General features: G+C 32.1%; 2 protein-coding genes and 1 long non-coding RNA gene across 4 annotated transcripts in view; 1 reads left to right on the top strand and 2 right to left on the bottom strand.

The window, feature by feature from the left end:
* LOC149570992 (uncharacterized) overlaps window positions 1–14,483 on the top strand; it is a 97,884-nt gene extending 83,401 nt beyond the window's left edge. Inside the window, exons 2-3 of one of the 2 annotated variants that reach the window (XM_089812556.1) lie at window positions 13,751–13,869; window positions 13,976–14,483. In XM_089812556.1, coding sequence (XP_089668682.1) covers window positions 13,751–13,869; window positions 13,976–13,985 — 129 coding nt within the window. In that variant the 3' untranslated portion in view covers window positions 13,986–14,483. The remainder of the gene's footprint in view (window positions 1–13,750; window positions 13,870–13,975) is intronic. The other variant, XM_089812555.1, reaches the window with a different exon arrangement.
* LOC149570993 (uncharacterized) lies at window positions 8,463–9,606 on the bottom strand. Its single transcript, XR_016358386.1, has 2 exons — window positions 9,169–9,606; window positions 8,463–9,054 (listed from the first exon to the last, which is right to left on the bottom strand). It is a non-coding gene; the product is annotated as an uncharacterized LOC149570993 (long non-coding RNA).
* Window positions 9,768–10,880, bottom strand: LOC149570994 (uncharacterized). Its single transcript, XM_089812277.1, has 5 exons — window positions 10,653–10,880; window positions 10,479–10,499; window positions 10,287–10,352; window positions 10,138–10,203; window positions 9,768–9,875 (listed from the first exon to the last, which is right to left on the bottom strand). The coding sequence occupies exons 1-5, from the start codon at window positions 10,878–10,880 to the stop codon at window positions 9,768–9,770; spliced, it is 489 nt and encodes a 162-aa protein (XP_089668403.1).
* Window positions 14,484–16,857: the final 2,374 nt, after the last annotated feature.

Below are 16,857 nucleotides of genomic sequence, written 5' to 3' on the forward strand. Positions count from 1 at the left end.
ATGAGAGATATGAGTCAAGCCCTTGGTTTCCAAATGTTGATGTTTGGGTTTCAATGCATCATCCACACATAATTCCTTGAATTCTTCATTCATTTATAGGGTTTCAAGTTGTTGGATTGACAATGATAAAAAGAATAGATGTATGCAAGAGTAATACCTTAGGCAGAATTTGTGATTGTACACCAATTGGGTCAAGCACCTCTCCAATCGTTGGACTCAACTTGAAGTTTGGTGTGTTGCAATCAACTCCATGAACCAACATTTCAAACCCTTTCTTTTCTTTTCTTCTCGAAGATGCCATGCTCGGTAGGGTTTCTGAAAACTTCAAAAATCCTTTAACAACAAATGCTCAAATCGCTTGGGGGATCTAAAATCGGTCTGCACTAATAGCTCTAGAAATTTGCAATGAAGACAATGCCTTTGATTCCTTTCTTTTAACAAATTTCAACCTTTCAATCACCATTAATGTTTTGTACTTCATACTCACTTGGTGACAGACTATTCTCCACTCGGTTTAGTGTTTAATACTCAAGAGATATCTACAACTTGGTAGAGTCTCCATCACTCGGTATGGACTATCAACTAGAGTCTGCAACAATATGTAACCTGACCTTTCTTGGTAAGGTCCTGTGACCCAACCTTACTTAGTAAGGTCTTCTGCTTTTCATCATGCTTGGTGATCCCTATGCATCTCGAATGCTGATTGGATTAGTCTTTCTACTGGCTGGAACTGATGTTAGATTACTTCCTTTGAATCATAGTTCCAGTGATCTCTATAGGGAACTAAGTTGAAGTTTTTGGACCACCCAAATAATTGACTTGGGTGTCATTCACTTCATGATCTTGGTTTTCATTCTCTAGAGATTTTAGTGCCCATTGTTTTGTCATTTTCTTTCTTATATTGTTAGCTTTGGCTTTCTTTTCATCTTCAATTCTACCTGTATTGATATAGTTCTTGGAAAGATGTCCAAGTTCTGTATAGATAAAACATCTCTTGTTAGTGTCACTTTTTCTCATATGATGTTTGACACAATTTGCTCCAATGTGCCCAAATTCACCACAGTAGTGACATCTGCACCATGTATTGTAATCCCATCCAAATATTGCTTTCACAATTTGTTTTATTGGGTTCCACTGCTTGGTTTTACATTCTAAAGATTTTTGTCCTTGTTTCTTGCAATTATGACATTTACCTTCAAACTTAGGTTTTTCTTTACATTCATTTGCTCTATGACTGTGCTTATTACCTATAACACTTTCCATTAAATTTTGCTTTACCATTATTCCAACATTTATTTGATGTATGACCTATCTTACCACAATGATTGGAAGTAGGTCTTTGATTCTTTTGAGCTCCTTTCTTAGATGATTCACCTGCTTCTATGTATCCTATTCCAACTTTTTCTTTGTGTCTATATTGACTTTATTCATTCAATTGATTCATGCTTTCTTGAGATTTCATTATTCTTTCATAGGTTTTGTTTTTAGTGTTGAGATCATTCTGTAATCTTTCATTTTTTGACCTTAGATTCATAAGTTCTTCATTTGCATTAGTGAGTTGATCAATGAAGTCTTCTTGTTGAAGGGATAGATGTTGAATTTCATTGTTCTTTCCTTCTATCTCTTCTTTAGTTTTGTCATTTTCTTTCATGACTTCACATAATCTCACTAATTGGATTTCTTGTTCTCTTTCCATCTTTCTAACTTCTTCTTGAAGATTGGAATTCTTTTCTAATATATCTTTGATTGCTTCATTAGCTTCATCTAAATTATTTCTGGATATATATTTTCAATTATTTCTTCAACGTAGAGATTGTCATTCATTTGTACTGCAAGATCTTTTCTTCTTTTCAATGATTGAGAGAGTTGCTCATTTTCTTTCTTTAGTTTCCTAATGGCCAATTCAAGATCCAAATTTTCATTGTCAATAGCCTTATCTAGCCTGTATACCTCCATTGCCTCTAATCTTTTCTCAGTTTGTTAAACTTTTTATGTGAGAACTTGACTAGATTTGATACCAATTGTTAGAAATATAAGGTATGCAAGGTTACTGAGAGGGGAGGGGTGAATCAAGAACCAATAAAACTTTATCTCACTTCACCAAATAATCTTTCATATAATATTTTGATCTAATTGTATGCATGAAAGAATGAAAGTAAATAAACATTCATAACACTTTGACACAAGATATGGTGACCCATAAACGTTTCAATCAAAAAGTAAAACTGGGGTGAGGATGATACCCACAAGCTTTAGTATTGTAGTATAAAGTTAACCTATTAAGGCTTACAATTGATCGCTTCTAGTGATCTACCCTATTAGAAGCCATAAGGACTGTGAGATCCACCTTGTCAAAGTATTTACAAACATACAATGAAGTATGGACTCGGTTAGGAGATGTAGCAAAGACTGTTAGGTCTACCCTATTAAAGGATTTGGTTGATGCACCTATTAGGATGAACCAATGGCTGATCTCTAATCTGTAACTCTAATTTGTTGGTTGAGATTCCTTGTATTATAATAATCACCTGACTGTGATAGATAAATATTTTTTGTCCCTTATACTTCTTGTAGCCTTCTTCAATTCGCACTTCTGCTGATCATACACTCTTTACTTCTCTTCTTTAGATATGATATAATGTATCACATATATACCAATCCAATTTATAACTTACCAGAGTCAGCTACAATACTAATTTCATCATAATTCACAAAGTTGGCCTAAGTATTAAAACTCGAGTTCTAAAGACAAACTCGGTGTTGTTCCGATACATGACAAACACTGTTAATGCTCGATAATCATTGGCATTCAGTTGAACTTTGAAGCTTGGTCCATACTAATCACTTCTAGGTAGCTTGAACTCGGTCAACCTTGTGTGACTCGATGAACTCTAAGAAACTCAGGAGCAACTGGATCACTCAATTGACACTACATGACTCAGTCAACACTAGATCCACTTTGTTAACCGTATGATCTCAGTAGACACTATTGAACTTGGTTAACACTATAGAGCTCAATTAATGCTATGATCTTCTTCACTTCCATTGACTGGGTCGGTAGTCTCTACTACACTCAATTTTCCCTAAACTTTGTCTCTAAAGCTCAATAAACACTATGTAGCTTGACAAACATTGCAAACTAACTCACGTGCTTAGTAGACACTGTATTCCAACTACTTAGCTTAGGAGCAACTGAACCACTTGGTTAACATTGCAAATTGAATGATAAGCTTGGTAGCAATTGTAGAGCTCATAGCAATGTAACCAATTGACTGAGTGTTGAGTCACTGATAGACAAATTGACCTTTATGTCAATTTGTTCTAAGTGAGTAGTTACTATTTTGTCCTTTCTATATTTTTTTTTTGTAACTAGAATATGTATGTTAGATGAAAATGTGACATATTTCTCCTCTAGGCCTTAGCTTCTTTTACTATCCTTATTTCTATAAAAGGGTAATCGAGGTCAAGAGATAAGGGCCAACATCTTTTCAGTAGAACTTTATTTTTGAGTTTGTTAGTCCAACAAAATTTTATGGAGTTCTAAGAAATTTTGTAAACATTCAATGGAGCAAACAAAAGTATTTAGTGTTATTATGTTGAAAGTTTTGATTGAGTCTGATTATGTCTCTCATTATATATCAAGAGTAACATTAAACATAATGAGATTACATATTTCTGGCTTATTTATCTCAAGGGTGTGAATCTTATGCATTTTGTTCTAATTTGATCAAGGATCTTATTAAATCAATACATTATTATGATATATTTGTTTGTATTCATGATTTAATTCAAGGAACTAATTAAAGTGATAAGATACTAATGACAGATTCATTGGGTTTACTCAAGGACTTTGATAAGTAGTCTTGGTCATATATATACTTGTAAGGTAGTGTTATCTTAGATCCAAAAGTTAATCTAGAAACTTCTCGTTATAAGGTGTAGATATATGTCAAATTTATAATGAACCAAATAAATAGGCACTTTCATATTATTTCACACAAAAATTTGAAGAAATAATGAGGTTCATTTTTTAATTTGTATATTGAATAAGTTTGTAATACCTTATGTCATGCTTCATTTTAAGTAGTACAGATCAATGAATAACTAGCCATTGTTTAGTATCTCCTTAATTATGTTCATTCTAGTACTAGATTTATCTAATTACTTGATTTCATCTATAAGTTTGGTGTAGAGATTATACAAGATTATCAAATGAATACATGATTAGGTGTTGTGGAGCCTAAAGTGTAGAAGGCGTTGAGTCTTCCTTATTAGTTGGTCCAAGTCTAATTATCTAGTGATAATAAGAATTGGTCTCTTTAAGTAGATGAATGGGTCACTTAATTTCATTTATGATTAAATCCTATTCTAGGAACAAACAATTAAAAGATTGACATTTGTAGAATTAATATTCAAAGCAGATGTAGCCCCGAGAGGTGGTACATAGGTGGAAACACTAGATAATGAACTAGGAATCATATAAGTCTCAAAACTACTAGTAGGTTGGGTTAAACGAAGATAATGAGGAGAATCCTAAATGTGTGTACCATTTTGATCAATGATATGTGAAATAGTATGCAAGAAATCAACACAATGGTCATCATTCTGAAGTATCTTCCTCATCATTTCTACTAAAGTGATGACGTTTGAATTAGAATGTTCTTAACCTTCTTTGGAAATATTTTGCTCTTGGGTATGAGACACTCTTAAGGTTTCATCATCATCATGAGAAGAGTGGGGAGATGGATTCTCAATAATAGTGGTAATGTCATTAGAATTCATGTGTGGTTCATTAAGATTCCTAAGAAATAAAGAGGGCTCAAGATCAATGGGGCCATAATTATACAAATTATCCTAACCAAAATGCTATAGGTATGATTCAATTGTATAAAAATAATGTAGAAGGAAATATGGAAAAGGTATATCTATTAAATGGAAGAATGAAATTTTAAGGGTAGACAAAAACTCAACACTAATTAGATTTATCCACCATAAATGGATTCAAAATACACAATTACACATGAGATCTAATGAATAGAACATATAACCATGAAATTATAATGAATTGAAAGGAGATATATCAAAATAAGTAGGATTGACCAAAATGCATAGTAAAAAAGTGACACACGTGTAGTAGAGGTTGTATTGTCTACCCCTTTCCTAATGTATAATCAAAAAATAAAATGACCCAGTAGGCTAAAGTTGGACTTAAGCACTTAGCGAGTGTAGTAATATTTTATGATTATGATTAAGATGAGTTGGATTTGAGAGAATATGGCTGAGTAATGTACTTGATAAAAGCATAATTAAGGACAATATGCAAGATTCAACAAAAAAAAACAAATATAAGTTAGCTAGTAACTTGTGGTGCCTTGAATCACCAATTAGAATGTAGATTGAATGTGTGGTCTTAGTTTGAAGTAGATTTGGAGCATATAGAATTCCTTTGCCATTGTATGCTTAGGTACAAAATATACCCACCCACTGTATATCTTGCACTTTTGTTTATATTTGTTAGGTGAAATCCATTGGATCACATACTTTTCATATTTTTAACAACTTCATCACATGTTCCTATCAACATAAAAATAGGGATGGTTTAGTTGTAAAGGATTTGCCTTGCTCAAGCACATATTTAGGAATCAACCTTGAAATTAAAATGAAATTGCATAAAGGAAAGCATGTAAATATAAAGGTTGTATGGTTCTTAATATTAGTTGTCGAATCATGGAATGGAATCCAAGATGCATTTTCACAAATGCATGGATCTATGAACACCATTCCAATATATTTAATGTTGTTATGCTTAATGCATTCTTTCCTTAAAGAATGAATGAATACATGCATGTAGGTGACAAAAAAGATCTTCTTTCTTGATTGAGAACTCTTGTTGGACATCATAAGAGATAATCTTTCTATATTAGAGAAGACTTCCTATAAAATACCTTAGGATTCTTATAGAATGATTGAGACATGAATGCTTGAAAACTCTAGAAATTTTTCCTTTAGACAGCAACAAGAAGCGAGGTTCAAACTAGGCATTTTATTTCCTTTTTTTTGGTTGATTTAGGAAGTTTAACTTTAAATTGAAAATTTAAGACTATAATAATTTTTTTAGAACAATGAATTTATTTCTTTATGAGACTTTGAATAGCTGAGATTATTCATCAATATAAATGAAATAAAATTAACAGGTAAAGATGTTAGTGAAAGTTTGAAAGATATTGATGTTTGTATACTATTCAATAATGTGACAAATATTATAAAAATAATTTAAAATGCATGATAATTATAGGGGATCCTACCATATTCAACATAATTGTATCATTTAGGATTATTAGCGTGCCATTTGAGAGCTTTAAAACTTTGAGTAACTAACCTTGTTGAATATTCATATAAAATATCAACCTCAATGATAAAAGATATATATTTTACTTTAACAAAAATATTTAGATTATGTTTAGAAGTAGTAGGAAGGTGAAAGAGTTTTGGGTAATTCATAGGTTCATTTGAGGTAGATGGAGTGAGAGGAGAATGTGAAAGAATTGAAAGATGATGATTAGAATTTCATTTGGCATGATTTTGAGGATTATATCCTTCAAGGATTTAGATTTGTCACTTGTTGTGCACAATGAACCATTATAGGCTCTAAACCAAGGGCATCTTATTCCTATTTTCTCTTTACTAAAGATGTTTACTATTTTGGAGATGCTACTTGTCCTAGTATTGTTTTGAGTGAGGAGCTCCTTTTGATTTTGGGTGCAAATAATATAGTGGATAAATATTTGTCTTCCTATACCTTCTAAGAACTTTTCATCTCCACTTTACCAATGTTAGAGTCATTGCTAGGGCCTAGTGTTGACTAGTACAAGGAATCATCAAAAGTCCAAACCACAAATTGTAGTCCTTATATTATTGTTGTAGAGTGTAGTTATTAGGTGTAAAAGGTACTTGATTTCCTTGTGAAAATAGTTTCATCCAATCTTAAAAACTAGTAGGGAAATTGTGTAGAGTCTAGACTCAATATTGATGTTTTTAGAGCTTGGTCTAAGAGAAAATATACATAGATTCATTGAGACCTTGGTACTTGTGAACGATTTATTTCTCTATGTTATCCCTCCAAGAATATTATATATGTACTCTCTTATTTGGTATTGTTTTTTTTCATAGATTTATTGATACCTTAGTACTTGTGAATGATTTATTTCGCTATGTTATCCCTCTGAGAATATTATATATGTATTCTCTTATTTAGTATTGGGTTTTTTTGTAATGCTAGCATTTTCCTTAAGAAGTATCATACAATCTTGGATTTAGAGAAATAATAGAGTCCTACACAAGTTAAGATTTCCTAGTTTATAGATCAAACACTGGGGCAAAAATATTTGGATATGAATTTCTTGTATTGTTGGCCAAATTGTTAATGATACATAATGTAGATAATAATGATTTTGTATGATTCTATATTGATGTGTATATGAAGCAGGTGCTTGTTTATCTAGTTACATTATCCTCTAAGTTAGGGAATATGATGTAATAGATCAAACATATGAGCTCTTTAGGTTTTGAAATAAATGCGCCATGGCTGGTTATGTTTCTGATGGGTGTAGGACATGAAATCAAGTTTAATCGAACAAAAAAGATATGTCAATTCTTTTAAAGGTTGGATTCACATCCTTCTATGGGAGAGAGAGTTCTCTCTTCTAGACAAGACATTTTGAGCACATCATTCCTTGTTTTGATGGCCCTATGAAAAAATATTTAGAGGAGTTGGATAAAGGAGCATTTTGTGAAAGGGTATGCCTCAACAAGGCTAACCCAACTTCTTGGGAAAAATGATTGAAGATCTCAAAACATGAAAATAGGAAGACCTACAACTAAAGTCAAGTTTAGTAGAAAATTAATGACTTACAAAATTAAACAAAATATAAGATAGATGAAAATGATAAATCTATAAAAATAAACATAGTTCAATTGATTGTTTGAACTATTTATGTTTAAATCTATATAATAAAACATTTTAAAATACCTCTAAAATATTCGTACAAAAGAACTATCAAATCAATTTCATAATATTCAAGATTACATTTGTTTCAAACAATCTAGTTTTTATTTATTTACATCGTTAGAGTAGCTGTTCAAGAAAACAACCAGCTGTGGACCCTCAATTTTGAGTTACAGGAGTATCGACAATTTGAACAGCACTAAAACAAAGTCATTACATTATGAATTACATTTTAAGACTGTGTGTCTACAACACTTGCCAACTGCCTTCTTGCTGTAAGAAAAATAACTGCTGGAAGAAAAATTATAGCAGGGCAAAAAGAAAAGTTACATTGTGTGAACAAATTGGAGCAGCTGGAGGAAACTGTTGAGGGAAAGACGAGCAGTCACAAATGTGTCAGCCAATTACCGTTACAAATCCAATGTAATCCTTGTAATGTTGGAAACAATATTAAAAAGAGTTTAAAAATCACTGAAAATTCAATCTAAAAACTTAAAATTTGCTATGTTAGAAGGTAAGTCTAAGTCTAATGACTTAAGCTGACAGTCTTTTAACAATTCAAAACAATGTCCTAAGAAGAACACCCATCCCTTTGCAGCAAAGCAATTATCACATCCTTTCAAAAGCAAACTGATACAATTTTCACCATTTCTGAAGTCTCCATGAAATTTGTTGTCACAACTGATCTTCTCAATGTACTCATGTTTCCTTTCTAAATATTAATCTACATCTTACCTTTTAATTTCAAATGTTGCACCATTAATTCTTCACACATCTAAATTATTTTATACCCATCAATGACTATTAATTGCATTTGAGCTTCAAATCACTGTCATCTAGTCAACATTTACCTGACATCACAGAAGTGTAAAGATAATTCAAAGTTGTTACTTCTTCATCCTTGGCTCGTTTCATTCATTCAATGCTTTTAGTAGTTGAATTGTACTTACATTATGTTTTATCCAATCTGCAGTAGAAAATAGACATCAATCTGTTTTCTCCCTTTAGTGAGTCTTCTTCCATCCCGATGCTTGAGATAGCATACTGAACTTTCTTTGTCAAACCAAGTCCAAAATAAGCATGGTTTACCCCAGGGAAGGAAGGACAAAAACTATGTTGAAACTCTTAATGCATTGAAAAAGGAAGAGGAACATGAAACTTACAATATCAGGAATCCAAAAACCTGTAATATCTCATTTCGGAACAGGTGAATAGTTTGATGTTAACAGCAGCAAAAATTTGATTAAAGCTGTGATATCCATGGAATTCGCTTCAAACCGCCTGCATGCTCTTTCCAATTGTATGAAAAGGTAATGGCCTACATTATTCAATCAACTGAATGGAATTTTTCATTTCGAAGGTTCGGAGGTTGCGTTGGAATTCTGTATAGTCAAGCCCCCAAAGAGTTGCAAATGGTTAGAGAATCATTGATGCTTGCATTGTCATCATCATTAGAACCCTGTTACAGTCAAAATTCACAAAGGGTTAGCAAATGATGAAATTAAGTTATTCTTAAGAAAATTATAATCTTTGAAGAACTTACATCAATATTTCTACTAGTACTGTTGCTGACACAGCCATCATCATGAGACTTTTGTTAAGTCCAAAAAGGGTTAGCAAATGTCAGATTAATTTAATCTTAAGAAAATTAGAATATTTGAACAACTTACATGAAGACCTCTAGTAACATTGTGGTTGACATGGTCATCATCATCAAGCTCCTATTTTAATCAAATCCACAAAGGATTAGAAAATGGTCAGATTAAGTTATTCCTAAGAAAATTAGAATCTTTGAAGAACTTACATCAAGACAATGGAAAGCTGAACTTCCAGTAGTATTGTTTCTTATATAGTCATCGTCATGAGGTTCCTATTAAAAGTTCTCAAAGGTTAGTAGATAATCAAAAAGGAGAAAAACAAACATATTAGTTGTAACAATAGCATAACTTTTAAATCTTACTTTCTATTTGAACAAGACATTACAGACCTTTCAAGATTCTTACTTTTCTAATAAATAATATTAGCACAGTCCATTATCAACTCAACATATCTCTGATAAACTCATTCAAAAATGGAAATTAGCAAAGTCTAGATTAAGTTATTCTTAATAAAATTAGAATCTGTGAACTTACAACAAGACAATAGAGAGCTGAACTTCTAGTAGCATTTTTGCTTACATGGGCATCATCATCATGCTCCTATTATAGTCAAGTCTGTAAAAGGTTAGTAAATGCTCAGAATAAAATATTCCTACAAGAATTAGAATCTTTGCCGAACTTACGTCAAGACAATGGAGAGCTAAGCCTTTACTAGCATAGTTGCTTACATGGTCTTCATCATTAGACTCCTGTTATAGTCAAGTCCGCAAGGAATAGAAAATGGTTAGATTAAGTTATTCCTAAGAAACCAAAATGTTTGAAGAAGTTACATCAAGAAAATAGAGGGCTGAATTTCTAGTGGCATTATTGCTTACCTGGTCCTCATCATCAGATTCCTATTTAAAGTCCACAAAGGTTAACAAAGAGACAGACAAAGTTAGTCTAAATTGTAACAAAACATGTTAGTTGTAATATTAGCATAACTTATTTCAAAATTCTTGCTTATCTAATAAAAAATATTAACATAGTCCAATATCAATCTGACATACCTCTGATAAACACATTCGAAAACCTTTATTTTCTGGAACCCAACATAAATCTGATAAATCCAATTGAAATCCTTCCATCCCTTTTGGGACTATTGGAATAGTTTCAGTATCATTAGTGACATCAGATGATGCTCCACCAGGCCCAAAGTAGATGTTGCAATGACTAATGGCCAAGGTAGGTGTTGCAAGATTTGATGAAGAAAGGTCATTTGAACTTGATATTGGCATTGTGTTTTCTATGCAATAAATGAGAAGCAATTATTAGAAAACAAATAAAATACACTGTTCAATGCAAAAAGTTCTTGCTTGTTAAAGATACCTTTAGTTGTAACATGGAGGTTCTTTTTAGGTTTCATTGACAATTGTATCAATTACATTTAGTATTACTGCCAACATGTTATCAGTGTATTTGTTATGACTACTATGATTTTGCTATCTTGTTTGCTTCATCAATCAACAACATTCTTCTCTTTTATGTCATTTTGTTAGTATTTGATGCTGAAGCAAGACAATTATCTATTTGATGCTGAAGCAATACAATTATCTACAGGGTCTTGAAAGATTGGAAAACAATAGAGTCCACCTTAACAATGTGTGAAGGTATATTTGGGCTACTATATTAATGTACTTGATTTGGAACTTTATTGGAATATATATTTTGTTTGTAGATTCTAGACTTTTGATTGGACTATTAAATAGTTTATAGTAGAGTTTTTTATTTTGGTAAAAACAAATTTTGAGGGGATCCGAAACCCCATACAAAAAATTAAAAAAGAGATCAAAAAAGGAGTCCACTAGGTTTTTCAAGGACCGGGAACCTGCAGTTCTGGCAACTAATAATAGAGTTACAATTGAACAATCACAATATATATTTCAAAACTATCTCATAAAATTATATTCAAAATTTGATAGATGCCTGAGAGTCTTGAGGGAGATGTACCTTTGATTCTCGAAGCCAAATGCTCTAAAGATCCTAGTGAAGTTTGACAATCATCATTAGATTTTAGTTGAGCTGAAGATTGTTGAGCACAATGCTCTAGAATCTTACGAGCCATCTCTCTGGATTTTTGTGGTACTAGGTGTTCATATGCCAACGAAACACCCTGCTTCTCTATTTCCATTGGTTTCTTAATAACTGCAATCAAAAGAAAGACAAAAGATTGAGATTCTTTTATAATCAATAATACTGAGAAATCTGTATATAGATCTATTTATTTGATTGAATTGTTAAGCAGCTGATTGAAATGGACTAAAATTACCCAATGGGGAATCAGAGTTTTTCCTTTTTCGGGTCATCCTCAATGGCATATGAGAGCTATTACTCCTTTTTAACAACTGCAGTGCAAATCATATCATGTCAAAAACCAACAATTTATCTCAAAAACCAAAATCTTAGGAGAAAAATGTTGTCAAACAGAGTTTCTCACCTGCCGTCCACCTGTAATTGGAAATTGTATGGGTGACCACTGCGATTCTGGAGTGCTTACTAATGTTCCATCATCCATGTCCTGCAAGCACAATTAAAATATTCATGGAATAATATAATAAAACTGATTCAACTTTCATCAATTTTGAAACTAAACTAGATACTCCTAAGTAGGATTTCTTACACATTTTTAAATCTATGTATCATACATTTAGTGGGCTTACTACCACAAACTATGAGGAGATGAATGAATTGTATGTCAAGTTTAAGGACCAAGGTGATATGTAATATATATAGTCTTCTAATGTCTAATAATTTTAACTTTTAGAGGACTTTTTATCTGTAGCTTTGGAGCTTTTAATTTACTGTTAGATAGGGGAAGTAGACTGTTTAGCTTTTCTATGGTAGTGGAGATTTAGTGGTATGTGTTTTACACAATTTTGAAGTAGATGCATGATATCCATGATAGCTTCTAGTTGTGTATGTTCGTTTAAAATTATATATGATTGAAACTAAAATCTATCATAAATCCAATAGAAACTTGGATTGGCTTTGAGATGGTGACATTGGGCTTCAAATATTAATTCATGTTTATGAAAATGTTGTAAATCTTGGATGCTGAGGATTTCTTTTGCATGGGATGAACACTTGTTATATAATACCAGTCTGTAGCTGTAAACTCCCTGAAATTATAATTTGTATGGTGTAATGGAATATTTCCTGAAGTATCCATCTGGTATACTTGAATGAATTTTCTATATGACTTATTACAAAATAGATGCTCTTGTATTGGTAGTAGTTAAAAGTCAGTTTTTCTACATCTTTATAGAAGGTTTGATTGTGGAAACTTAGACATCAGATTTAAGTTTCTCCACATCTTTATAGGAGGCTTGATTGTGGAAAGTTGGCATCAGATTTAAGTTTTTCCACATCTTTATAGAAGGTTTGACTGTGGAGACTTGGCATCAGATTTAAATTTTTCTACGTCTTTCTAGAAGATTTGACTATGGAAACTTGACATCGGATTTAAGTTTCTCTACATCTTTATAGAAGGTTTAATTGTGGAAACTTTGGCATCAGATTTCTTCCATCTTAAGCCAAATTACAGGTCAACACCTGACTTGTTCTCTATGTGTGTAATCTAATGGGCGAGTCAATCCAAAAGGAAGTACAAATAATGATAATGCACATCTAATCTTGCAAAGTACTATCTTTAGTGACTTTCAGATATGAAATATTTTAAGTAAGAAGTTTATTTTTCGAGAAATGTTTAATGGGTGAGTAGGAAATAATTTTATAGCAAGTTAAATTATGATATAGCTATCAGGATTTAATTGTGTAGTTTTTGAGTAAAACCAGTTGATCCATATTTCATGAGTAGTGATTGAACACGAACCTAACAAAGCACCCGACTTCCCCAGAGCCCAGAGGAGGTCACCCATCCCAATACTACAACTTGAGTGTGCTTAACTACAGAATTTCCTACATGGTCAAACAAACAGAGGCCCCTTGACAAGAGAACTGATAACCAAGAAAACGCTTAAAACAACATATCATATCTTCACAAATCCAAAATAAAATTTGATTTCAAAATATATACTGAAAAATACAAATAATGTCAATCATCAAAGTTTATAGAGAGCTCAAATTATTTTGAAAAACATGTTTGTAGGTTTCGAAGTATTGGCCTTTCCATGTAATCAGTTTGCTGCACAAGAACCTGGTACTAATGAAGAGATTGCAGCAATTGCATGCCCTCGCTTTAAAGCCAACTTTCCCATTTTTGATAAGGTTTGCATTTTAAATACAGGGGACATGGTATATGATTTAAAAGTAAAGTTTTTAGTTAACATTATTTCCTTAATAATGATTTGAAATACTAATTATGAATATGCAGGTGGATGTGAATGGTGAGAATGCAGCTCCTGTATACAGGTTCTTAAAATCATGCAGAGGTGGTGTTTTTGATGAGGACATCAGATGGAACTTCTCCAAATTTTTGATTGACAAGGATGGAAATGTATTTGAAAGTATTTTGAGTTAGATATATACTACAGTAGTTCACCATTAGATATATGAACTCTGTTTTGAGCAGAAGCCACTAACCTCTAGAGAGTGAGATCTGCCATGATCCGTTCTTGCCCTTTTCCTCTGTTCTTGCTCTGCATGTTGCATGTTGTTTTCTTCCTCTGCCTCAGGATCCTCCTCAAATTCTTTAAACGTGCGCTTCCTGCTGATGCAGCTGAACCATTTCAATGCACATTCTTTTATAACACGTCTCGCTGGATCCACAACTCTTTTCATTAAGCCCTTTGCAGTTTCCATTACCCTGTTTGAAAGTTGTTTCCTGATCTTTTCCGTATTGCAATGTGATGCTTTAGCAAAGGTTTGTTCTTTGTTTGAAATCCATGTTTTCTGTAGAATGTATCTCTTATAGTAATTCTATGTTTCCAAGTTTCCTTTTCTCTTTCACAAAGATAGCACCTTTTTCCAGCGGGTGGGAAATGTTCTATTGCAAATTGATTCTTTACAGAAGTTTTGTCAGGAAAAATTAATCGAACACAAGATATCAGCTGTTAAATTTTGCGGTTTCTATTTTGGACTGCCTTTTCTAATACAGTTTTGCATTATGATTTGCATTATGATTTGTTTGTGGTTTTCATGTCCATTCAGCAACGTAAGTTTAAAAATCTGTTCGGTTTTCCCACTGAAAAAGAATCCCTCTTCAGCGAATGGAAGAGTCGGGATTCAAAAAGTCCTTAAAATCGAATGCCAACCGAATATTAGTCTTGAAATAACGTAACTCAGAAACAAGTGTTATTAGTTATAATTTGATTGTAATTTTATTATATATTTATTATATGAATGAAATATATTAATGTTTAGTTTTAGAATATTTTTAAATTATATTCTATGTATTTTTCAGGTGAGAAAGTAGTATTCTTGGTCATGCAATATTTTTTGAAACATGTTTAAGAAGTGTCTATTTGTATAACCAACACATTAACTCATAGAATCACACATTGTAATACATATAATATATGTGGAATCATTTTTCTTTTCTTTTAACAATATCACTAATTAAATTCCACTTAACTAAGAATTGTAATAAATAACTACACTAAACATTGTGTGTGTGTGTATTTCAATGTATTTACTTACAATTAATTAAAACATTTCTAATAGTTCTAGAAAAGTATGAAAGATCAAATTATTCATTGTATTATTATAATGTATAATTTTCTATTCTAAAATCTATGTACAATAATTAAAGTCTTAAAATAGAAATTTAAAGTACTTTGAATAAATAGATAATAGATGTGCTAAAACATATAGAATCAAATTCAAATATTTTATTAAAAATCATACCATAAACTCACAATTAGATTTCTATTATTTTTTAATACAAAAAGCTTCATTTAAAATCTAAGTTTTCCTTTAGGTTTCAATGGTTATTATTATTATAGTATTTGCAACTAATACCATTGCAATCACTTCTACTTCGTTGGCGAGCTTAGAACATTTGTGAGTACCCCAAACTAGAGTCTCCAAGGTGCCCTAAGCATGTTTGGGTTGTGATCTTCTGACACTTGTATCTCAGAATTGTCATATGCTAAAGAACCATGATATCGATGTCCACAATAACCTCTTTTAATTATGGGACATTCAATTTCATTTGAAATTGACACATCAATCTTGGTCGATGCCAAACCTCACACTGTTCCTTAGTGAATTGGTGCACCAATGTGCAACTTTTGAACCATTCATCATCACATCATTTTGTCGGCACTGTTAACTTTGGATGGCGAAGTGAACCCCAATGACACGACTGTTTCGACCACGGGGAGCCTAGAATGTTCGCAAGCACCCCAAACAAGAGCGTTTCCAAGGTGTCCTAAGCACTTCTAGGCTGCAATCTTCTGATACTTGTATCTCATAACTTGTGAGGCTTATTGAAGAACTATCACATGCTATAGGACCATGATATCAATATCCACTATAACCTCTCTCAGTTTTGCAAGATTCAATTTTGTTTCAATTGGCACAATGATATTGGTCGATGCCAAATCTCATAGTATTCCTCAGTGAATTGGTGCACCGGCACACAACTTTCGAACCATTCATTGTGACATTGATTCATTATTAGAAAGTTCACAAACACCACACATCGAATTTCCCACAAGGTGCATTAAGTACATTTGAGCAGTAATCTTTGAGAGTCATAACACAATGACCTTGTTTTTTCTTTATGTCTATGATTAGTTGGATGTTGAAAAATTTCAAGGGCTTGTCTTCGCTTCTAGCTATTTTTTCTTAAGGAGGGATTTTGGTTTTGTGGTTGCTTAAATCTTTGGAGGAGTTCAATTATTTTCTATTAGTGTGATATTGATTTCATAAACCACAAACAAGATTTTAATGAACAAGACTACAATGAATAAGTTGCATAAACCATATACAAGATTCCAATGAATTAGAATTCAATTAACAAGATTCTAATAAACAGTATTAAAATAAACAAGATTCCATACACTATACAAATACACCTATGCAACAATTCACAATAATACAATATATCAAAGTATATAATCATATATAGATTCGATGCAAATGTATGTCAAAATGTACATTCGTATACAAAATATGGCACATGTCATCAAAATATGTCTATGAAATCAAAGTTTATACATAAAATATGGCATATGTCATATGGAAATGTGCCCCAAGGCTTCCCTAAAAAACTACTATGTCCTAGATTGTAGGAGGATCATCAAAATGAAG

Source organism: Cupressus sempervirens, chromosome 2, assembly GCF_028749045.1.
Source record: "Cupressus sempervirens isolate cs-2001-9-10 chromosome 2, ASM2874904v1, whole genome shotgun sequence".
In the NCBI taxonomy this organism is placed as follows: Eukaryota; Viridiplantae; Streptophyta; class Pinopsida; order Cupressales; family Cupressaceae; genus Cupressus; species Cupressus sempervirens.